Source organism: Octopus sinensis, linkage group LG26 (assembly GCF_006345805.1).
Source record: "Octopus sinensis linkage group LG26, ASM634580v1, whole genome shotgun sequence".
NCBI classification, from domain to species: domain Eukaryota; kingdom Metazoa; phylum Mollusca; class Cephalopoda; order Octopoda; family Octopodidae; genus Octopus; species Octopus sinensis.
Genome location: NC_043022.1, coordinates 13,131,383 through 13,155,542, shown reverse-complemented (window position 1 = coordinate 13,155,542; position 24,160 = coordinate 13,131,383). Strand labels below are relative to the sequence as shown.

Here is a 24,160-nt window from a genome sequence, read left to right as displayed (position 1 = left end):
AAAATACAAGTCTGTGCCTGAAAATATCTTTTCTCTCTCTTGCAACCATTTTCTCTCTCTTTATTCCAAAATTCATTGAAAAGTAATTCTTACTTACCAAAAGTAATTCTTACTTACCAAAAGTAAATGTTACTTACCTGATGCTCAACTCTTTATTTAAATTTTTCTTCATTTCCTATTTTATATCTTTTATTTCTGTGTTTCTTTAAAGCAATGAGGCCCAAACTTTATGCATTACAGATCCTAGTAAATTTGTTGATATCGAAAACATTGAATGCTGGCATTTAGACTATAGTCTGTATTGGAGCTGTAAATTAATGAAACTGGCCTGGTTGTTTTGGGGAATTCACTTTCCTAAAATTAGTTTAACTTCTTCCCTTATTTTTGATTTATCCACAAAATTTTATTGAAATACAGTTTAACATCATTTTTTTTTTCTTCATTTTATTATTTATTATTCATTTATTTTGTCATTGGTTTCTAACTCAGCTGCTAACATTTTAATATAAATTATGCTTCAATTTACGCTTTAATTAACATTTGAAATTATATACTAAATTTGCGTATTTTGTATTTTGTGATTAAATTTGAGGAAACTGTGAATTCTCTTTAACGATTAAAACTGCTAAATGCTGGTGGGTCGTGGTTATAATACGGTAGGGTTGTTATTGGTGCAATTAGCAAGAGACTCTTCGGGTTTCTTTGTAATTAAAAATCAATTAATTCTATGATGCTTTGTATGCTTAACGGTTCGTTTTTCATTGTTTACAGTTTTTACTGGATTCATTAGGAATTTTTTCTCTTTAAAAAGATATTTCAGTTGTGTTTTAAAACCAGCGAGAAAACCCCATTCGACCCATAAACTCGCTAAGCACAACGTTTTTATGCTTTTGTTGTAGATTGATTTTGCAAGTCGAGATTGTCAGACAGCATTTTTTGAGAAAATGGAACGGACTGGCCAGTTGCAGCCTGGAGAACGTCCAGATGAGCGAGGTGGTCGCTTATATAGACACAACAGAGGAACAAGCTTTGAATATTACGATTCACCTGCAACGCCGTCTGCTTACAAAGAAGACACTGCACGGTAAAGACTTGACTCATTTCAGTAGAAATAGTTCTGTTTTACTTTCTAGTTTAACCCTTTAATATTCAGATTAACCTATTAAATATCCTGTTTATTTGTTCATGTTGTTTTGAAGTAATCATGCTTTGTCCCATAGCTTCGAGATGTAAAAGGCACTCATACCAATGACATGCAAAGGGCACCAGTACTGGTGGCTTGTAAAGGGCACCTGTGTCAGTGGGATGTAAAATGCACTTGTGCCAGTGAGGCGTAAAAAGGCACCCATGCTAGTGAGGCATAAAAGGCACCTGTGCCAGTGAGACTGAAAAGGCACCCCGGGTTGGTGACATCTAATAGGCACCCGTGCCAACGACTCTGTGGAGTGGTTGGAGTTAGGAAGGGCATCCAGCTGTAGAAACAAAGTCAAAACAGACTTAGGAACCTGGTGCAACTCTCTGGCTTACCAGCTCCGGTCAAACTGCCCAACCCATGCCAGCATGGAAAATGGCCGTATGATGATGATGAGGATGGTGATTGTCTATTTTTAGAATGACATTGTAAGGTTGGTGTGAGAGGCCAAATCTGGCCAGTTTAAACAAAGGTAGAACATTGGGGTTTGGATATTGCCAGTTTAAATAGTAAAGTTAATTTCTAAATTGGATGCTTTTGAAGTTCATTTTAATCCATCTCGTTTAGAGTATCCCCCCCTCCTTCCTAATTGTTTTGCAGTGATGTTGTTTATTAATTTTTAATTTGTTGTTGTTGTTGCAGCTATGAAGCTACTGGCAATGTCAGCACTGTTTCCTCCACATCCCGGGTTGCCATCACGGCAACGCAGTTCACAACCACCACAAAAAGGAATCGTACGACAACCTTTCCTGCCACTTCGTCGAGGCAAGGATCTTACAGAGGGCGTCACTTCACAGAAAATACTTACTCAGAAGAATTTCCTGCCACACAAAGGCAAAGGCAAGTTTAATTATCTAAAAAAAAAAGTGTCGGCCAAAAACTTGAAAAAAAAATTTTTTTTTTTATTACTAGGTTTATTCAATCATCAGTCTTCAGCATCATTTAATCTATCTTCACTGTCATCTAATGTTTTATCATCAATCTTAATTAATCTTCATTATCTTATCAATCAAGTTGTCTATCTAATCAATCGTCATTGTCATTTAATCACCTGCCATTGTCATCTCATCAGTCATCATCATCATCATTCAACCAATCGCCATTATCGCCTAATCCATGGATTGGTGAACCAGGGTAAATTAACCCTGGTGAAGTAAAAATGAAATTCTCAGGGATAATGAGGACTCATTCGAAAGTAAGATTATATAAAAAACCTGTTCCTTGTTGCAACAGAAATTTTGCTTCTGGCATGAGGAAACGGTCAAGTACCTACCTTTGCAAACAAGGATTTTCCACTCTAATGAACAGACAAAGCAGCGTGATCAATTGGACCCCGAAGACTGTATCCAAAATGCTTTGGCATCAAAATGCCCCAATTTTGATGTAATTGTAAGAAAAATTAAACCTCGTTTCTCCAAAACCTGAAGTGAAAAAGTTCCTAGGAAAATCCTTTTGCTTCATAGTGATATTTATTTTATCACATTTGTTTTATAGTTTTTTATATTTATAATTGTGTTCTCCATATAAGTAGATTCAATACACCTTTTAAATTCAAAGAATCTATGATTTTCTTCCTTTCAAATCAAGGGGCTAACGTTGGCATAAATATATATATTTTGGGGTGATTGGTTAAACCCCCTGATTTAATCAATCACTAGTGTCCTAACCCCTATTTAACTGTTGTTAAACCCCTGATCTAATCAATCACTATTGTCCTAACTCCTGATCTAATCAATCACTATTGTCCTAACCCCTGATCTAATCAATCACTATTGTCCTAACCCCTATTTAACTATTGTTAAACCCCTGGTCTAATCAATCACTATTGTCCTAACCCCTATTTAACTAGTGTTAAACCCCTGGTCTAATCAATTACTAAGGCATGATGTCAAAGATTTACCGTTTCTCCACAGTCTTAGAAAACTAACATTTGTCAGAAATGCTCAAATTTACTCTGAATGTAGTTGGTTGTTGTTGTTGTTGTAGTTGTCGTGATCTTTATTGGCAAACTGTTCTGATTTTTATCTATTGTCTTATATTTTGTAGGCACATAGATGAGTACAGCCAAGGCAGTGCTCCTCCTTTCACTGAAGAGGATTCCTATGAGCAGGAATTGAGAGAATATGGTTATAGTCAAAGAGAAAGACGGGAACGGGGCAATGTGACTCCACCGCGTCGTTACCACAGTCCTTATCGGGAAGACCGACATTCGAATTTAGACAAAGAGTCAAGTCGAGGCAGTCGTTATGATGAAAGTTTCAGTAAAGACCGATACGAATATTATAGCAGTGATAGTGCAGTGAGTGATACTGGGCGTGATGACTCCTGGCTTGACCACCACTCCTTAGAAATCTCAGACAGACACTCAACGTCATCAAAAATAAAGTATTCTTCACGAACAGAAAATCGGTTGAAGCAGTCATCTCGGGACCACAGCCCGACTACTTTAGACTTTCCTTACAGACATTCTCCGGTGAGGCGGAGAAGCAAAAGCCGTAGTCGGAGTAAAAGTGGGAGTCGGACAGAAAGTCGGAGTAGAAGCCGGACGCCCCTCCGAGAGAGGAGAAAAGATTCGGTTTTCCGACCGAAATCTCCCCAGACACCGCAGACCCCACCAACACCCACAGAGGAAGAACCACCCATTTATTCAAAAATTCGACCAATTAGTCCGTTTGACGAGTTTGAACGGACAGGAGATATTAAAAAGATGTGCAGAACAGATGATAAGATAGAATCTCTGCGAGCCGTTGAGCACGAGAAAGTTTACAATGTGAAGTGTCTTGGAAACCCTGCAATGTCTTATGTAAAGGGGGAAAGTGAGCGACTACGGTCGGAGTTGACACCAGCACGAAAGAAGAGTCGAGAATTTGATGATAGCAAGCACGATATACTGTCGTCGCGGCTCCACAAATCTCAACAACCGTCTTCGAGTCGGTTGGTTGAATCATTAATCCAGGACAGACACCAGGTGCTACTAAAAAAGGTGGAAGAACTACATCACGAAAAGCGTCGAATGAGCCGACACAAGCTGTTAGATCCGAGCCACACTGGCTCTAGTCATTCTAGTGCCCATGATGACTCTGATCATGGCTCGTTCACAGAAACTGATCTTGGCCATCTTCATCGAGAGAAACGATTGCTGCTTGAGAAACTGAAGCAACTTGAGGATGCTGGCAGCACGAGCGACAATGAATCCTCAACGCACGACGAACTGCGTGATGACGGCCGTGGCCGTATTGTACCGCGAAAGATTCGACCGGACGAGTCTCTTCTCGGCAGTTTACGGCATGGGTTAGCGGCGGAATTACACAGCAAAGAGAAACGCAAACTAGAACCGTCTCAGAGTTTTCGCAAACAAATGGAAGCTCGACGACTACTGGAACAAACCCAAGGAGAATCGATTTCAAAACCGAAAAAGGTTGCTGAGAAAGTTGTGATGCTTGATGGAATGGATAGCGAGGGAGAGGAGGAATTGACTATTACGTCGCCGACCGTCATTTTGACGTCGTTTAAGCCTAAACGTAAAAAGAAATTGGAAGGGGACGAAGTGGTATCTGGTGTACGCAGCGGCAGATTCTATCGAATGAAAAGAAGCGGTGGAGTGAGCAGTGATGACGAAAAAGACCATAAGTCAATGGAGGTTGATGAGAGCACGGTACGGCGGTCGAGTCGAGAAGCAGGGAAAGATGAACTCTCCACTGTGATTGGTCGGTTTAAAGAACAATCCAGGCATTCGGAACACAATCGGGATTCTACGGAATCCAGTCACAAAGAATCCAGAGAATACAAAATGGTCCACATGATAACGTCGAAAGACAATTCTGAGTCTGGCACTAAAATCATCAAGAAGGAGATGTCAGTTGATGAGATTATTCAAGACCCTCGGCATGAAATAAAGAAGGAGGAACCTCTTTCTTTACCATTGCCTCGGTTTGCATTGAAGCATAATGCTTCCCCTATGGAGTCTCCTCAGTTATGTCCTTCGCCACCGCCAATGCCTGCGGGACCTAAAGTTCGTTCACCCTGTTTCTCGCCACAGAGCAGTAGCAAATCGCAGTCCCCGGTCATGTCTCCCGCCGGTTCACTGTCTGATATTTCTCATGATACAGCTAATTCAAACTTACCCGAGTCAGGTTTAGCATTGCAGGACCAAAAAGAAGAAGACCAGCTGAGCAAGGACCTAGCTGCCAGCTCCAGTGGCTCTAAGTCCATGATCCCCAATCCAGACGCTGAAGATAATTTATCTGACAGCTTGAGTGAACTTAGCTGTTCTTCTTTGGATGAAAAAATCCGTCAGTTAGACAAAAAACTAAATATGGCACCAGTCCCTCGACCGGTTGACACCTCAACACCTGGATTATACGGTAAATACAAGATTAAAAAAAAGGAATCTTCTTTAAGCGGATCTGGTGTTTTATCTTCTAATTTACGCAGTGAACCATCTGATATAGTGAAATCTCTACTGTCACGGTCCAGTATATTTGACCAAGACTCTAAACGCTTGGAGCAGATAAATGAGAAATATGAACCGAAGGAGATCACCATCAACATGGAGGACTCTCCCCCCAAGATGAACATCCGTACAAAAGCAGCTGCCAAAGAAATGCCCCCAACAATGCCCCAGAACTTCAGCCCCCTTTATAATCCATTTGTATCAACGTTGAACCTCTCTTCCTCCTACCAACACTTCATTCCTGGTGTTTATCCCCAGCATCCTGTGATAGGTGTCACCGCCACTACTACCACCACCACCACTACCACCATAACCACCACAACCACCAACACCACCTCCTCTTCCTCCTCCACCACCACCACCAGTACCCCACAATTCTGGTCAAATTCTGCAGTTGCTAACAGCTCCCCTACCAAATCACCAGCTGATACATTTCCTTCAATGAAAAAGCACTTGGTTACCTCCAACACAACTGAATTGTCTGTCAAAAATGAGGATCCTTCTCAAGTGTTACCTTCAACATCCACCTCATCACCAGTTGAATTTAGTTCACTTTCTGTAAAATCTACTGCGGAAAGCTCTCTGGTTGGCTCTACTAGTCCTGTGGTCAGTCCATCTTACCATACCCCTGATATTGTGGTCAAGAAGGAGGCAACAGGCCCTTTAGGTATTGAAGTCAAGAAGGAGGGTGCTGACTGGATACCACCAAAGAAAGATCTCAAGCTGGAAGAAACCAGTGAATTTGATGCAAAAGAGAAAAGGGATGTCGTCCCTAGTCCTGTTTCTATACCGTCCACGTCCTCTGTTTCCTGCTTAGGTAAAAGGAAAACTTGTGATGAATTTGATCCTGTTAGGAATAAGTTGATGAAAATCGAACCAAAAAACTGTCCTTCCTCAAAACTGACCGAAGTTGTGAGAAGTGAAACTGTTGAGAAACAACTCATCAAAGAGGAAAGTCAAACGCCCACTCAACCTCAACCCCTGGTGGCTCAAGGACAGCCAGTGACCACTCCTGTGCAGCAGCACAGAAAGAAAGCAAAACACAGTGATTCTAGCAAAGTTAAAGACGACGGTGACAAGAAAGTGTCGTCGAGTTCTTTGAATAAACCGAGCAAATCACCGGAAAAGAAACTCGTTAAGATACCGAGTCGGGAAAAGACGGAGAAGAAAGAAACGAATGAAGTTGACAAGAAAGAGGAGAAGAAATCGGCCGAGTCCACTTCTCAGAAGAAGGAGTCGAAAAGTAGTGTGAAAACGGAGAAAGAGTGTGAGCGATCGTCTGATAAGTGTAAATCCAATAACAAAGATTGTGGGGGGAATGAAGTTGAAGAGAAGAGCAAGACGAAGGCGACCCACTCTGAAAAGAAACACGAGAAGACGGAAAAGAGAGAGAAAAACCGTTCGAAGAGCATTGAGGGTAAAGTAGAGAAAGAACGTAAAGACAGCAGCAAAAGTGAGTCTGAGGTGAAAGAGTGCCACAGGAAAGAGAAATCATCCAAGTCAAAAACTGAAAGTCGGTCGAAAAGTAAAAGCGAGGACAAAAGTGGTGAAGGTGACGTTTCAAAAAATGGACGAACGAGTCACAAAAGCGAAAATGAGAAAGCAGAAAGTGACGCTGCATTGAAGTCTGTAAAATCCCACAGGAAATCCGAAGAGGATAAAGAAGAGAAAGAGAGAGGCGAGAGTGTGAAAAGCGATGCTGCAAAATCTAGCAAGAGCCAACACCGAAGTGAGCCAGACAGTGAGAATCAGTCGAAACCCACTAAATATCATCACAAGGCAGAGTCTGATAAAACTGAATCTGAGCTTTCTAAGACGACAAAATCACATCACAAATCTGACGGCAGCGACAAGTCGGAGAACGAAGCGGGGAAGCCGTTAGCAAAATCTCATCATAAATCTGTCGACAGTCAGGAGAAACAAGAGGTAGACTCTGGCAAATCTAAGTCTAGTAAAAGCGAACACGATAAAGGTGAAGCTGACAACTTGAAACCAAGTAAGTCTCACCATAAACACGAGAGTGAGAAAGTCGAGAGTGAATCCACTCCAAAGTCAAGTAGCAAGTCTCACCATAAACACGACCAAACGAAATCTGAAGCGGATTCGACGAAATCTTGCAAGACTTATCACAAATCGGAGAAAAGCAATCGGAGTGCATCGGAACGCAGTCGGAAAGACAGCACTCGTCTGAGCTCCGATAGGAAAAAGAGTGAAAAGGAAAAATGTGAAAAATCCGAGAAACAGGAAAAGGACAAGTCCGAACGCTTTGAGAAGTCGGAGAAAGACTCAAAAAGTGAAAAGTCTGACAAGTGTGAGAAAGGAGAGAAGGAAAAAGTTGAACGGGATAAAAGTGATAAAGAGAAGTCAGAGAAGGAAAAATCCGAGAAAGTTGAAAAATCCGAAAAGGAAAAATCGGAAAAAGAAAAAGAGAAATCCGATAAAGACAAAACTGATAAAGACAAACCAGAGAAGGAAAAACCAGATAAAGGAAAACCTGATAAAGATAAACAGGAGAAACCTGACAAAGACAAGCAAGATAAACCTGATAAATCCGATAAGGAGAAACCAGAAAGACCCGAGAAGGACAGGTCGGATAAATCTGATCGATCGGAAAAGACGGAGAAATCCGACAAATCTGAAAGTATGGAGAAAACGGAAAAGTCAGACAAGGAAAAATCTGAAAAAGAAAAATCTGGGGACGAGAAGAAAAGCGAGTTCTACCTCGATGCCTATGGCCCGTACGTGTCTATGTACGACAAGGTGAAGCGGAGATCCTGCAGCAACAAGGACAAAGAAATGGAAGACATGAGGAAGAAGTTGAATCAACTGAAGAATACCCGGAAAAAGAGGGGCAGCAAGCCAAGCCGCAGCGACGAGACAGAAAGTAGTGTACAGAACACTGATGACGAAAGCAGTACAAGTACATCTTTTGTGGCTTCCAAAAAGGAAACGTTAATCGAAGAGAAAGACGAGACTTCGAGTAAGAAGAAGAAACGCAACGTGATTGAAAGTTCTTCGTCCGAGGAAGAACCCCCAACATTTGTGCCTATGCCGAGTAAACGGGAATCGAAGAAACCCTCTCCGAAAACTCGACCTCTGCACAAAAAGCCTAAAACTGTCCTTGATGTGTCGTCCGATAGCGATCCAGATGAGAAAGACTACAAAGAAATTCCATCGAAATTACCGAAAGAGAGAATAAGCAGTTCCCTGTTGATCTTACAAGAGCAGAGAAGCAGTTCTGGCGATGCTAGAAAAGACAGCCAAGACGAAGCTACGATCGAGAAAAGCGAGAAGACCAACCGCAAGAAGTCTTCCGGTAAGGAGAAGAAGAAGAAATCCGAGAAGAAGAAGAAGAAATCGAAGAGATCCACTGACAATAAAGTAAGCAAAGAAGAGAAAGGTGTGTTAAAGTCTTTAGCAACATTCGATAGCAGCCTTCCTGAAAGCTCTGATGTAAACCCACTGACAGCTGAAGGAACTGATATGGAATACATGGACCTGCCTTGTGAAGATTATTTTCCTGTCAAGTCTGAAGAAAACTACCCGAGTGGAGGCGAAAGTGTTAAAACTGAGGCAGAACAACTCACTTTCACTACAACAATGACCACAAACACCATTACAACAACTATCACGACTGTAAGTCCTTCTGGCGATGTCACATCTTTGACAGCATCCACTTTACCTGCCATCACTTGTGCAGTGTCCGACAACGACGCCGATGACACGGTGACGGCCGACTTGGAAGATGTGAAACCATTTGCAAAACGAAAATCCAACAAAGAAGTTTTCTCTCACAAGACTGAAGACTGCCTGTTTTTGGATGTCAATCAAGGGGAAGAGGTCACGAAAGATCCCGAAGAGAGCCACCATGCTGATACAGAAGAGGAACCACCAGATGTGTTGAGCAAACCAAACAAAAGCAAGAAGAAAAAGAAGAAGGAAAAGAAAAAGCATGAAACTAAGTCAAAGAAAAGTTCTAAAAAGAATGTATTGAAAATGCCACTGGTGGAAGAAGATGAGGATGAGATTTTTACCAATGAGCAGGAAGCAAAAGAGGAACAGGCTGACGTGAAGTCCCTAACGGTGAAAGACTTTGGTGGTTTAGTCAGCCCGAAGGCAGAAGATTCAGTGAAGGTGGAATCTTTGCCAGTCAAAGAGCAAGTGAACGTTGATGTGGATCCCGAGATAAAACAGAAGATTAAGAGGACGTCTTCGTGTGAAGATCTGAAGGAAAGCGCAACTGACTTTGTCGACGACAGCGAGAAAGAAACGAAGCAGAGTGGTTTCGAAAGTGGGGAGAGCGAAACTGTAAAGAGTGAAATCGAAGACGCAAAGGAAGAGTGCGTGAAACTGGAAAAGACTGAAGCTGAAGAGGAGGAAAGAGCAGGAGACGGGGATAAAGTAGAACATGGGGTTGAAGACGTTTATGATTTTGAGAAATCAGAAAATATCACAGAGAAGATTCAAGATTCTGAACAAATCAAGAAATTTGAGAAAATTCATGAGACAGAGAAAGTTAAGAAGACCGTTTCTGATTTTCTTTCCAAGAACGTTTGTGAAAAGACACCGGAATTTCTTTTGTTCCCAATGGGATTAAATGAAGCAGTAGAACAGCCCAATGGTGAGCAGGACGAACCGACTGACTTGGATGGCATCAAAGAGAAGTCTGTCCAAATGGAAAGCCCTGCACATTCGGACAGCAAAGACATCGATAGTCCTTACAGTGTTAAAGAATTGGAGGAGAGCGTATCTGATGTGTTTATCGATGCCAAAAGACCAAATACTGACTGTAATTCTGATAAAATAAAACCCGACTGGCTGGAAATTAAAGTTAGAAAACAGTTGATGAAAAACTTCAATCCTTATTTGTTGCTGAAGGAGAGCTGTGATTCAGTCCTGTCACTCGACACTCCTGATGTTGTACAAGACTTGGACAAGAGCAAAAATCTAGAAGTGACCAGCGAAACTAAAGAAGAAACCTCGGAAGAGAAATCCGTTTCTGATAAAGAGAACAATGCGTCTTCAGTTGACAAACTGTCGGCACCGTGTGACAACATGAAGAAAGGAAATGTAATGATCTATAATTTTGACTTTAGTGAATATGGTGGTGAAGGCGATGGCAATAAACTTATTGTGTGTGAAAGCGAAGAGAACAAGCTTACCGACAATGAACTGTGTAATAAAATCTCAACCTGTAACCCTAGCCCCATAGACAAAACGCAGGGCAGCAACTCGGACACGAACCGCAACATTGGTCATCACATTTATGACTTTGATGATGCATCTGATGATGTCTACGACATAATCTGCCCTGAGAAGTCCTCGAAACTGTTCAGTGAGAAAGAATGTAAGGTGAAAACCAAGTTCAACTTCATCGAACGATCCAAGAAGGTTTACAGCTTGCATTCGCCGCATAAAAGTGAGAAACTGTTGAACAACTCCGACATGAGTAAGAAGATTTGTGAAAAGCTCGAACAGAAGCTGTATGGCCTGGATGCGATGCTGCTGAAGAAGATTGGCAAAAAGATGCCAGGCTTTGATATGAGCATCTCGGAGGAGAAAATCTATGACGACGACATTTCAAAGTCCCATTCTGTAGAGCAACAAGAACAACAACAACAGCAGCAGCAACAACAGCAGCAAGAGAAAGAAGAAGAAGAACAAGATGATGATGATGATGAAAGACAAGAGAAAGAAGAAGAAAAGCAAAAACAAGAGATGCAACAAGAAGAGGAAGAGCTGCGGCAGCAAGACGAAGAAGAGGAGGAAGAGGAAGAAGATGACGATGATGATGATGATGATGATGAGCAACAGCAGCAACAATATCACAAGCAACCTTGGCATTTTCAACAGAAACAACAACAACAACAACAACAGCAGCAGCAGCATAATCACTATCAGCAAGAACAACAGCACTTCCCTCAACAACAACAACAACAACCACAACCGTCACGTCACCAACAACAACAGCAGCAACAATCTGCTGAGAAGACCGATGGTGATGTCTATGATTTTGACGAACAAGATAAACTGAATTTCGAAGAATTCTATGACTCCAAAAAATCCGATCACCAAAAGGTTCATTCCGACCACCAAAAAGTTAACGAATGCAATGAAGATCAAAGACATGACGAAGTTGTGTCCAACTTTGATGGAACACGGAAAACTACCGAAAAAATTTCTCGGCTCCAAGATTGGTTTGGCTGCGAGAAGAAGAAGTCTTATTTTGATACGATCGAAACTTATTGTACAAAACCTTCCAAGTGTTGCACTTCCTGCACCAATGTGAAGCCTGGTCAGGGCAAACGGCGGAACAAACACAAGAACGTAGCCTCTTCGTGGTCAGAAGAAGCTGATGTGAACTCTGCTGCGAGTTCTTCTACGGAAACGGACAATGCTGCAGGAGATTTGAGTGATGCAAAAGACGGTAGTTTTGGGGATGTCGATGAACAAGAAGATAAATTAGTTATTGATACCAGTGATATCTGTGGGTATGATGATAATTCTGTTGATAAAGATGATAAAGTAATTGATAAAACTGAGCTACCTGTTTCTTCTGTGTCGAGTAGTAAATTAAATATCGACTCCATTTCTGACAATGAGACCGTTGTAGACCTGAATTCTCCATTAACGGATCCAAAGGAGAAAGACTTTGCAAAGACAGAAACCACTGAAGAAATCATTGCTCCTAAAGCCAGCCCCAAATCTGAACCATTATCTAACCAGCCAAAACTGGCCAGTCCATTTATAGAAATGACTAATCACCATAGTTCTGTCTGCAAACAGATGGAATCTGTTCTTGGTTTTGGTAAACTGGACTCTAGTAAAGATATATTGTCCAGCAAGTTATCTGATGACTGTGATAGCAGCGATGAGGGTGCACTGAGGATTGATGAAGATGAAGTGGAAGACGAAAATGATGCAGAAGAGGTGACGACAGAGAAAATGTCTCCGAATGTTGAATTAGAAGATGTTTGCTTGAAACCGGATGATGAAGAAACGAAAACAGGTTTTGATCTGAAAGACGATAACCAAGAAATCGGCACTGCTACTACAGCCACTCCATTGACCAGCTGCGAGCTTGAAGCCAAGGACGAGGACAGTCAGGAAACAATTCTTGACCCTCAAATCAATTACCAAGTTTTGGAGGACTTTGATTCTCCTCTTTCTAGTAAAATTAGTCCAGTTAACGAGATTCCAAACAATGTAACAGAAGAGAAACAATTTGAATGTTTGCCTGAGAAGCAATCAGAGGAAAGTGTTAGTGACCAGGACCCTGATCTCCCTTCATATTTACATTTGGATGTGAAGGCCTTAAAAACCAAAGAAGTATTAGAAGACAGCCTTGCTAAAACCAACCCAGCAATTGAATCGAAAAGCGAGAAAGAAACTTGTGAAAAATCCAAGGAAAACATTGAAACCAAACTGGAAGGGTGTCCTATCAACGACAGTGAGTTTGTCGAGTCAGGGACTGCAATGGTTATTGGCAATCGGGAAATCTTGGATTCTATCCGTGTGTTCAAAGACGCTGATCTAGCCGCCATTACTGGCTTCGACTATGAAGAACCCATTTCTCAGCGAAGATCAGGGCGGAAAGGTCGACACAGAGAGAAGAAAGAGAGGAAATGTCGTGTGTCGCGCCGGGATCCTGACAAGAAAAAAGATGGCATCTTTTCTCGGTCTTTAATCAGAGATACAAGTTCACGTTCACCAGAAGTACTTGGGTCGTTGCAATATTTCGATATCAAGAACCAATCGCTTAAAAGCAGTCTGTTTGACTGTTACCAGTTTGAAGATGAACTGGAAGATGTAAAACCGAAACTGTACCCACGCTCGACCGACCTGAAACTTATGAATCAGCATTTGGTTGAAAGCAATATCAAAAGTGAACAAGAACCAGTTATGAAAGATAAAACTTTCCTGGACAGCTCGAAACTAGAATGTTCTACCTCACCTCTGGACTCCAAAAATGCAATTGCCAAATATCCTCTGAGATTGAAAGAAGAAATTGACGAAGATGCCACAATCGAAGGGATCTTACGAGAGAAGGAAATCCGTGTTGAATCTGAACTGTCATCACAGGAGAAAGATGAGGAAGAAGCTGAAGAGCTTGTTGAAGCTGTTAAAGACGAGCCGACTTCTTTGTCAATTGTTTTAAAGAAGGAGAAGATTGACGGTGACCAGGATCGGGAGGAGCAGTACAAAGTGGAAACCATTGAGAAACCGTTGAAGTTGGAGGAAGAGAAACCGAAAGGTCGAAAGCGTCGGCAACGAAGGAACAGCAGGAAGCAGGCAGCAGCAGCTGCTGCTTTTGCTGTTGCAGCCCTTGTTCCTGTGGTTGAGAAAGTAAGTGAGGAGTTGAAGACTATTTGGACTGCTACTTCTGCTATACCTGCCCAACCTAGCTCAGATCAGACATCTGTTAAATGCGAGATCAGTGAAGACATTTCCACAGATATAACGGCACTCGCTGTTGCTAATCTGATAAAGGCAGAGTTTCCAGACGACATTGGCCAAATGCCAGAGCCCGTCAGTAGCAACGTCCCATTAAAGGAAGTGTCTCCACAGAAGGAGGAACCGGATATGAAGCCTTCAGTATCAGAGCTGGAGACAAAGAAGTCTATAACACTGACTCCAGTGCGTGAGTACCCTAAACGTAACCGTGGTAAGACCAGTATTTCAGCTGGGACCGTTACACCTAATGTCAACGTCACTTCTACCCCGGCGAGTAGTCGACGCACCCGTGCGTCCAAATTTGAAGAAGAGAAACAAATCTCAGTAGCTCCTGTTGAGGAAGAGCAGCTTTTAGACAATCTAAGTATTGAACCTGTTGCAGCCCCGCTGCAGCCTCCTTTGAAGTTGCCTTTAGTCGAAGAAAAAGTCAAAGAGAAGAAAGTCGAAATACCACCAATCCGTTTTCAGAAGGAGACAAACCGACGCGGTCGAACACGTGGGTTCACTCTTCGACGAGGCCCCCCTACAGAGGAGTCTACTGAAAATGTTTCTGCTGTTGAAGAGACAGCTGAAAAGGCATATCAGAAGGCCAAGGATGTTTTTGACTTTGACGAAGATGACGATGAAGAAATCGATACTCCCAAGCTGGAAACGGTACGTAGCGTTCCACGACCTGAACGCCATGTTAAAGACGACCACCACTCATTGAAAGTGGAAAATACAGTGTCGGAGACGTGCGTCTCTACTCACCAGAAGTCTTCTGTTGTCGATGCTCAGAAAAGCACTGTAATTCCATCTTTAGACATTGATGAAAGTAGTAAGCTAGAGAATCAGGTGGAGTACCAACGTTCGCGTAGAGGAAGGAAGCCTAACTACAAAGCTATGGATTCTGGCATGTTGCCAAGAACCACTTCCCCGCGTACCCGCATAGCATCCCCCAAGACGAGATCTCCGAAAGCGACGCGACAACAGGCTCAGGCACAGGCTGCTGCAGTTGTAGCATCATCCTCTCCCAAGACAACAGAAGTAGGCTCACCTGTTGTGAAGCTGGAAAAACTGCCTCTGGTTACTCGGTCAGCGAAAAAGGATGAAATCAAGAGCCTGGATACTGTGTCTAAGAGCACAAAAGAAGAAAAACCTTCACTGAAGGTCACTCTTAGAGCAGATCCCATAGAAAATGATGTCCTTGCACTGTCTGCTAATCAGGAAGAAGATTTAACTGAGAATAAGAAAGCAACTAGCTCACCAGGCTGTCCTCCGCAAACGGTTGTGGAGTCAATCATTGTTACACGGCGTGGTAAAGGGCGCAAGAAGAAGGTTTCAGCAATTACTGTCGTTCCAGCTGTTTCTGCCACTAGCACAACTCCAGTTCCAACAACAACGACGACGACGACAACAACACCACCAGCAATGCAAGAAGATGTTTGCTCCAAACCGGTGCCTCCCGAGTTAAACATCACTTTTACACCACCAACTGAGAGTCCCGAGTCGAAACTTGAAGTTATAACTCCCATTGTTTGTGAGGCAAGCGAAAGTTTGAGTGAGCAGCAGCCCTCAGTGGAGCAGACGATGACGACAACTTGTCCTGCAGCTTCCACCTCGAGAGTGCATCTCTCCGATACCTCACCAATGCCGGCAGCAGCGAAACCTTTATCAGTAACCATTACTACAGCACCAGCCACGACTTCTGCAGTCGGCAAATGTCCCTTGCCGGCAGCAGCAACAGTAGCAGCAGTAGTGCCGAGTGAGGTTGCTGTGTCAAGTGAAGCTCCACCGAGCAACAGCGTTGAAAGTGTAATTGACTCTACAATGCCGAGAAAAGCCCAGCAGCATGACAGTGAGAACGAAGTGACAGCGATCCCTACGACCAACGTGATCCAGTGTGTGGAGCAAGTGTCCGTAGGTTCCACTCTAGCCAACAAGCCTGTACTGATTGATGCCACTGCTAACCGCTCTCGTCAGTCTCGAAGTCGCAGCCGTAGCGCCGAGTTAATCCGAAGTGTGCTGTCTGCTCCTCAGGGAGTTATGCCGCACAATCGGAATATGACAGGGTCACTAGTGGCAGCTTTACATGCTCCAACTCAAGCAGGTAAGTGGGCAACAAAGCTTTCATTTCTTTGTTTAGGTAGATTAGGGCCTGTTTCTTGATAAATAATCGTTACCATGCGTTGACGAGAGGCAATTACCTTGAAACTATAGTCCGTATGTATCACTTAGGTTTTCGAGGGAGGATGACCTCCCTTTGCAAATAACACGAGGGCACTGAAATTTTGTGTAAGGCCAGCTGGTGACGTTGATCTCCTGGGGCTAAAAGCATCAGTAACACTCCACCCCCAGTGGCTAGCCACATTCAGATGGCTAGTACACTTTACGTAATCGTAATGTTAATCATAATTAAATAGTAAAGAGTGGCTGTGTGGTAAGTAGCTTGTTCACCAACCACATGGTTCCGGGTTCAGTCCCTCTGCGTGGCACCTTGGGCAAGTGCCTTCTACTATAGCCTCGGGCCGACCAAAACCTTGTGAGTGGATTTGGTAGACGGAAACTGAAAGAAGGCCATCATATATATGTATAAATGCGTTTGTGTGTCTGTGTTTGTCCCCCTAGCATTGCTTGACAACCGATGCTAGTGTGTTTATGTCCCCGTTGCTTAGTGGTTCGGCAAAAGAGACCGATAGAATAAGTACTGGGCTTACAAAAGAATAAGTCCCGGGGTCAAGTTGATCGATTAAAGGTGGTGCTCCAGCATGGCCGCAGTCAAATGACTGAAACAAGTAAAATAGTATACAGGTCTGTTTTATTGGACTATTCCAGCTTTACTATAAAGAGTTTGTTGTCAGTATATCTCCATTAGGAGGCGCACTGGCCCAGTGGTTAGGGCAGCAGATTCGCGGTCGTAGGATCGCGGTTTCGATTCCCAGACAGGGCGTTGTGAGTGTTTATTGAGTGAAAACACCTAATTCTCCAGGTGGCGATCCCTGCTGTACCCTTTCACCACAACTTTCTCTCACTCTTTCTTCTGTTGGGCTGCTCGCTTAGCCAGCAGGGTGGCGTCATTTGAAGGCTAAAACAATGCGAAGCGCATTGTGACCAGCGATGTGTAACAACATCTGATAGCCTGGTCGGTCACAGTGATCACGGTGGATATCTCCATTTTCGGGTGTGTATATCCCCAAAGCCAACAAGATTGCATTCTATTAGTTGTGAGGCCCACACAGCTGATATTTCAGATGAAGACTGCATACATTTGTGTGTGTAGGTGCAGGAGTGGTTGTGTGGTAAGAAGCTTGCTTCCCAACCTCATGGTTCCAGTTTCAGTCCCAGCATGGGCAAATGTCTTCTACTACAGCCTCAAGCTGACTTAAGCCTTGTGACTGGATTTGCTCTCTGCTCTTCCCTCTCTTTTCCTCCCTCTCTCCTTGCTCCTTTCTCGTTTCAAAGCTCATCAATCTCCATGTTTTCATAATATCATTGCAAGTGTGGTTTTAACCAATAAGCCTGTACTGATGGATGCTACTGCTAACCACTCTCACCAGGGTGGTTTTATTGTAAATTGTATGAATGTTCTCATCTTGCTGACCATTGGACCATGAAACAGGAGTGGAGCCTGTTTACAACCACAGAGACTGAGGCAGCAATCCATGCTTTGTACAGACTCCTTGGCTTCTTATCACTAAATGTTTTGACCTCAGCTACATTGTATTTCACATTCCTTTTTGAGCCAGTAAGCAAAAAAAAAAAAAAATTGGCAACACACTTGTTAGTAGGGCGGGTTGGTACCTTTTGGTCTTGAAATAATCTGTGGCTTTGTGTTGCTGGAAGATTTAGTGAGAAACAAATGTGTAATCAGTTTTCCAGTTGTTTGACTAGACTGGGTGTTAGTCAGTTACTGTATTTAACCCTTTAGTGTTCTGATTATTCTATCAAACATAATGCCTATTGATTCACATTGATTTGAATAAGTCATGCATTATCTCATATCTTCAAGATGCTGATGGTGTAATTACTTAATGTAGAATAACATTGTAGGGTAGGTGTGAGAGCCTTGATCTGGTCAGTCTAAACATAAAACAGATTAACTATTTTGGCCGGATATGGCTGGTTTAAATACTAAAGGGTTAATAGCTTATAAGACAACACTCCAATATCAGCAATGCACATTTAGGAAAAAAATAGTTTTAAATGCATTAAAGCTTGTGGGGGTCTTTACATATAGGCCCCAGGGTGTTTTTTGAAAAAGAAAAGTGTATCTTTTGTGCCATCAAATCTGGTGGCTGTGGTGGAGAGAGGCGGGGCAGCCAGAGAAGGTCGGTGTTGATGGGAGTGGGGATAGTGGGGTATCAGTTGAGGGTTTCTGATCGTTACAGAATTTGTCATCAGATAATTGTTTCTTTGTTAATTAATTCTGTTTTCGTTTCGTTTCAGCAACCCAGTCTGAGTTAATGCCGATGTCAACAGTGATGTCTTCAAGTCCCGCCGTTATCTCTTCAGTACCCGATGCTTCTCCAAGACCATCAGAACCAAATAAAGTCCATTATTCATCAATGCCAATTAACATTGGCAAGCCAACCGTACACGAAAGTAAACCACACGCAGAGCACAACAAAATCTCGATTGATTTGACCAAACGACCAGGAAGTGAAGCCATTGCACCGAAACAGTCTGTGATGGAGGCCATCCTGAAACAAGCCGATGAGAAACCTTCCAAACATGCAATGGATATGTCGGAGACTGTTCGTATGATTCTGGAGAAACAGGCTCCGATGCCAGGGAAACCGTTAGTCCTTGAAGTACCCAAACATCCTCCTGACATGCTGAAGAATCAGCATGACCCAAGTAAACATCCCAAGGACAACCTGAAACAAATGGAGTCGTTGAAACATTCTACAGAACCCCTCAAACAGAAAGTCGAACACAAGCAGCAACACACTGCTGTTATTCATCAGTTGACAACCGATTCTAAAAAATTCCCTCATCAATCTGACCCTGTTTCAAACATCAGGACCGGACCATCAGTCTCTTCAGAGAGCCTTGTCACATCCCGAGCAGGTTCCCAACCTGTTCACGGTGGGGTGATCCATTTGACGCAACCCATGTCACACCAGCCGCAACATTCAGAGCACCCGATGCCGCATAAATCTATGGTCAGCAACCTCATACAGCGTTCCCATGGCTTCTATGATCAGGTGTCGGAAAGATCCCGCTCGTCTTCTCCACACGTCAGCACCCCGTCCACAGTGGCAGGCCCCACGTCACACATCTATTCAGGAGTTTCTCATCAAGCAGTTCCGCCTTCCATTAATTTGAAAACCGAACTTGGCAGCCGAGACCTCTCTTCATCTCCCAGTGGCTCAGGACCATACAGTGTAGTAACGACGACAACTGCTGCCGTTGCTGCTGCTGCTGCTGCTCACACTATTGACAAGTCAATAGTGAATAGTCCGCGACCAATGACAACGACCTCGCCTTCTTTTATCGGACAGGATATGTGCAAAAGATCTCCCACGGTCTTGCATGCACTGACCAACCCTGGTGTCCAGGTGGGTGTTGTCCAAATACAACCACAACCTGTGTCTTCTAAGGAAACAAGTCCTAAAGGCCAGGTAAGGCTTGTGTGTTGGGCTTATCTTTTATTTCCCTCATTTCCAGTCTAACTGGGTTTATATTATTATATTAGACTAAGTCTAAGATCATGGCAAGATCATCAATAAGATCATCAATAGAAGCCTGCTAATCTATTCATATAACTGTTGAAATAGACTGCCGTTTGTTTCAATTAATTTTGGAAATAACGAAGAATTTATTAAAATAACTTTTAATTAATCTGGTATTGGAATATAAATTAACATGAAATTTTCAGGGAGGGTTTTAATTTAGGTCACTTTAGCCCCTTCGTTACCATATTTCTGTTTCAATATACCGACTTCGTTTCACTTAATTTTGAAATCACAAAGAATTTATTAAAATAACTTTTAATTAATCTGGTGTTGGAATATAAATTAACATGACATTTTCAGGGAGGGTTTTAATTTAGTCACTTTAGCCCCTTTGTTACCATATTTCTGTTGCAATATACTGACTTCGTTTCACTTAATTTTGAAATCACAAAGAATTTAGTAAGATGATTTTTTGTCGTTATTAAACTGGTGTTTGCAACATAAAAATAACGTGAAATTTTGATAGGTTTTAATTTCGATCGCTTCAAATTTGTGTCTTTTCTCTGTTCATCAAAATATTTTCTCTTTCATTTTGCAGCCAATTGAGAAGGTACCTAACCCACTGAGAGCTTCACTGGAATCTGGAACCACAATAGGACCTGATACTTCTGAGAGATTGCGAATGAAAGCTGAATTCAGTCGGCAGCAATCCTCTGTGTCCGAGCAGCAACATAAAGGTATATTAATTGTTGGTTTATTAGTCTTTTTTTTTTGTTTTTACACTTGTTTCAGTCATTTTGACTGTGGCTATGCTGGAGCACCGCCTTTTAATCGAGCAACTCGACCCCGGGACTTATTCGTTTGTAAGCCCGGTACTTATTCTATCAGTCTCTTTTGCCGAACCGCTAAGTAACGGGGGTCATAAACACACCAGCATCGGTTGTCAAGCAATGCTAGGGGAACAAACACACACACGCATATATATATATATATATATATATATATATATATATATATATATATATATATATATACACACACACACATATACGATGGGCTTCTTTCAGTTTCCGTCTACCAAATCCATTCACAAGGCTTTGGTCGGCCCGAGGATATAGTAGAAGACTCTTGCCCAAGGTGCCATGCAGTGGGACTGAACTCGGAACCATGTGGTTGGTAAACAAGCTACGTACCACACAGCCGCTCCTGCGTCTTGTTCGCTTTCGGGGATATTTGCTTTGAGTTTAACCCTTTAGCATTCAGATTACTCCCTCAAATGTGACACTTATTCACATTGTTTTGAATTAATTATGCTTTATCCTGTAGCTTCAGAATTTTGAAGATGGCATTGCTTATTTTTAGAAAGATGGCCGAAGCCAGTGCCACCTTGACTGGCTTCCGTGACGGTGGCACGTAAAATGCACCAATCCGACCGTGGCCAATGCCAGCGTCGCCTGGCACCAGTGCAGGTGGCACGTAAAAAGCACCCACTACACTCACGGAGTGGTTGGCGTTAGGAAGGGCATCCAGCTGTAGAAACATTGCCAGATAAGACTGGAGCCTGGTGCAGCCTTCTGGCTTCCCAGATCCCCGGTCGAACCGTCCAACCCATGCTAGCATGGAGAACGGACGTTAAACGATGATGATGATATTGTCAGGTAGGTGTGAGAGGGTGGATCTGGTTTGTTTGAAAATAAAACTGAATATTTGGGCTGGTTGTGGCTGGTTTAAATGCTAAAGAGTTAAAGCTGACAAATGGGAGCATCTTAGAGAAAAGGAGCCAGAATAAAAAGGAGAGCATCACAGTATTTGCTTGGTCTTTCTGGGTTCTGAGTTGAAATTGCACCACTGGTTCAGCTAGGTTTTGTTTTAAAGATGGGTTTTGACAATGAGCTGGGGTAATACCTCTCTCTTCCATTTTACATCTGTTTTTTTTTTCATGCTAGCATGGTGTAGATAAATGTATATTATTATTGGGGCATTGTTTTACAGCTGAATGCCCTTCCTCCTGCTATCCTTTACCTGTCTTTCAAGTGAAGAAGTGGAGGCGCAATGGCCCAGTGGTTAGGGCAGAGGATTTGCGGTCATAGGATCGCAGTTTCAATTCCCAGACCGGGCGTTGTGAGTGTTTATTGAGCGAAAACACCTAAAGCTCCACGAGGCTCCGGCAGGGGGTGGTGGTGATCCCTGCTGTACTCTTTCACCACAACTTTCTCTCACTCTTACTTCCTGTTTCTGTTGTACCTGTATTTCAAAGGGCCGGCCTTGTCACTCTCTGTGTCACGCTGAATATCCCCGAGAACTACATTAAGGGTACACGTGTCTGTGGAGTGATCAGCCACTTACACGTTAATTTCATGAGCAGGCTGTTCCGTTGATTCGGATTAACCGGAACCCTCATCGTCGTAACCGACGGAGTGCTTCCATCCATTTCAAGTGAAGGGTTTTCAATCTTTTTTGATCTTTGAAGGTGCAGAGCCGGCAGACGAGTGGTTGGCTGTTGAAATAACAACAGCTCTGATTGTAGCAAATGTAAATAAGCACAGACAGACGTGCGTATATATACCCACACGAATACGCTTTGCTTAGCTCAGTGCTATAGTAGGAGAGTCTTACCCTGGGTGGTGTGCAGTGGAACTGCCCTTTCATCTTTTTAGGGGTTGATGAAATAAGTACCAGTCAAGTACTGGGACCAGGGTAATTTACTGACCTCCACCACCAAATTTGCTGGCCTTGTGCCAAAATTTGAAACCATTCTTATTGCTGACAGAATCATTGATGCACCAAACAAACTATTTTAGTAGCAGTACTTCTGGCTTTATATGTTCTGAGCTCAAATGCTATTAACGTTGACTTTATCTTCCATCTTTTTAGGGGTCAATGTAATCAGCTCCATCCCTCTCCTTAAAAACATTACTGGCTTTGGACCAAAATTTGAAATTGCTGCTGTTGTTGTTTTTATTTATTATTATTATTATTATTATTACTACTACTACTATTACTATTATTATTATTATTATCACTACTACTACTATTATTATTATTTATTATTATTATTATCACTACTACTACTACTATTATTATTATTTATTATTATTATTGTTGTTATTTTTATTTTTATTTTTATTTATTTTTATTAATATTATTATTTTTTTTTCTGTTGCCATTTCAGTGCTGTCTGGTCACCATAATAAATCTGCTTCCATCAGTATGTCACTATCGCAGCCCACACCTTCCTCACGGACGTCTGAGATAATGAAGGGTTGGAGACAGTCGTCTCCTCCACAGCCGTTAATCCGCAACAACTTTGCTCCGATTGCAATATCTCCGAGTCCATCGCCGACGTTGCACGCGACCAATTTGTCGATCAATCACCAATCTACGTCTCAGCAGCCGGCCCAGCAACAGCACTCGGCGCAGTCCCTTGCTGCACACCAACTGTTGCCTGGCAACCCTGCCCAGGCTCATACTCAACCTCCACAGCAACAACAACAACAACAGCAACAACAACAACCGCCGCAACAGCAACCGGCGCCACCACAGCAGCAGCAGCAGCAACAACAGCAGCATATTGCTCGTTCCAGTCCAAACGTTCATCCCTGCTCTGTTGGTCCGTCTTCAGTGTCGTCCTCTTCCACATCCTCATCATCGCCAGCCACATCAGTGTCTGTCACTGTTTCCTCCGCTCATCCTATGACAGTAGCATCGACTGCCCTCCAGATACAGCATCAACTGCAGGCCCAGCAAGCAGCTGCTGTAGCGCACCAACGAGACCGCGAAAGGGAGCCAGCACCAAACCAGTCTCCTGCTCATCAACCTTCTGGACACCAGGTAAGGGCCCTTTTTTTTTTGCACCCTAACCCTCTTCCCTTCATTCATGCTTGAGGTTCTTTGTTTAATCAGCTCTCTTTTACTTGTTTCAGTCATTTGATTGCGGCCATGCTGGAGCACCACCTTTAATCTAGCAACTCGACCCCGGGACTTATTCTTTTTGTAAGCCCAGTACTTATTCTATCGGTCTCTTTTGCCGAACCACTAAGTAACGGGGACATAAACACACCAGCATCGGTTGTCAAGCAATGCTAGGGGACCAACACACACACACATACACATACATATACGACAGGCTTCTTTCAGTTTCCGTCTACCAAATCCTTTCACAAGGCATTGGTCAGCCCGGGGCTATAGCAGAAGACACTTGCCCAAGATGCCACGCAGAGGGACTGAACCCGGAACCATGTGGTTGGTTAGCAAGCTACTTACCACACAGCCATTCCTTGCCCACAAGAGCTAAACATAGAGGGGACAAACAAGGACAGACACATGAATTAAGTCGATTACATCGATCCCAGTGTGTAACTGGTACTTTATTTATCGACCCCGAAAGGATGAAAGGCAAAGTCG

At 42.9% G+C, this 24,160-nt stretch overlaps 1 protein-coding gene across 8 annotated transcripts in view; it reads left to right on the top strand.

Moving 5' to 3' along the window:
• LOC115224839 (msx2-interacting protein) overlaps nucleotides 1–24,160 on the top strand; it is a 169,475-nt gene that overhangs the window by 133,467 nt on the left and 11,848 nt on the right. For 7 of the 8 annotated variants that reach the window (XM_036513786.1, XM_036513787.1, XM_036513788.1 and 4 more), the window contains 6 exons: nucleotides 900–1,084; nucleotides 1,835–2,032; nucleotides 3,239–16,188; nucleotides 18,525–19,702; nucleotides 20,355–20,493; nucleotides 22,929–23,587. In XM_036513786.1, the coding sequence (XP_036369679.1) occupies nucleotides 900–1,084; nucleotides 1,835–2,032; nucleotides 3,239–16,188; nucleotides 18,525–19,702; nucleotides 20,355–20,493; nucleotides 22,929–23,587 (15,309 nt within the window). The remainder of the gene's footprint in view (nucleotides 1–899; nucleotides 1,085–1,834; nucleotides 2,033–3,238; nucleotides 16,189–18,524; nucleotides 19,703–20,354; nucleotides 20,494–22,928; nucleotides 23,588–24,160) is intronic. The other variant, XM_036513789.1, reaches the window with a different exon arrangement.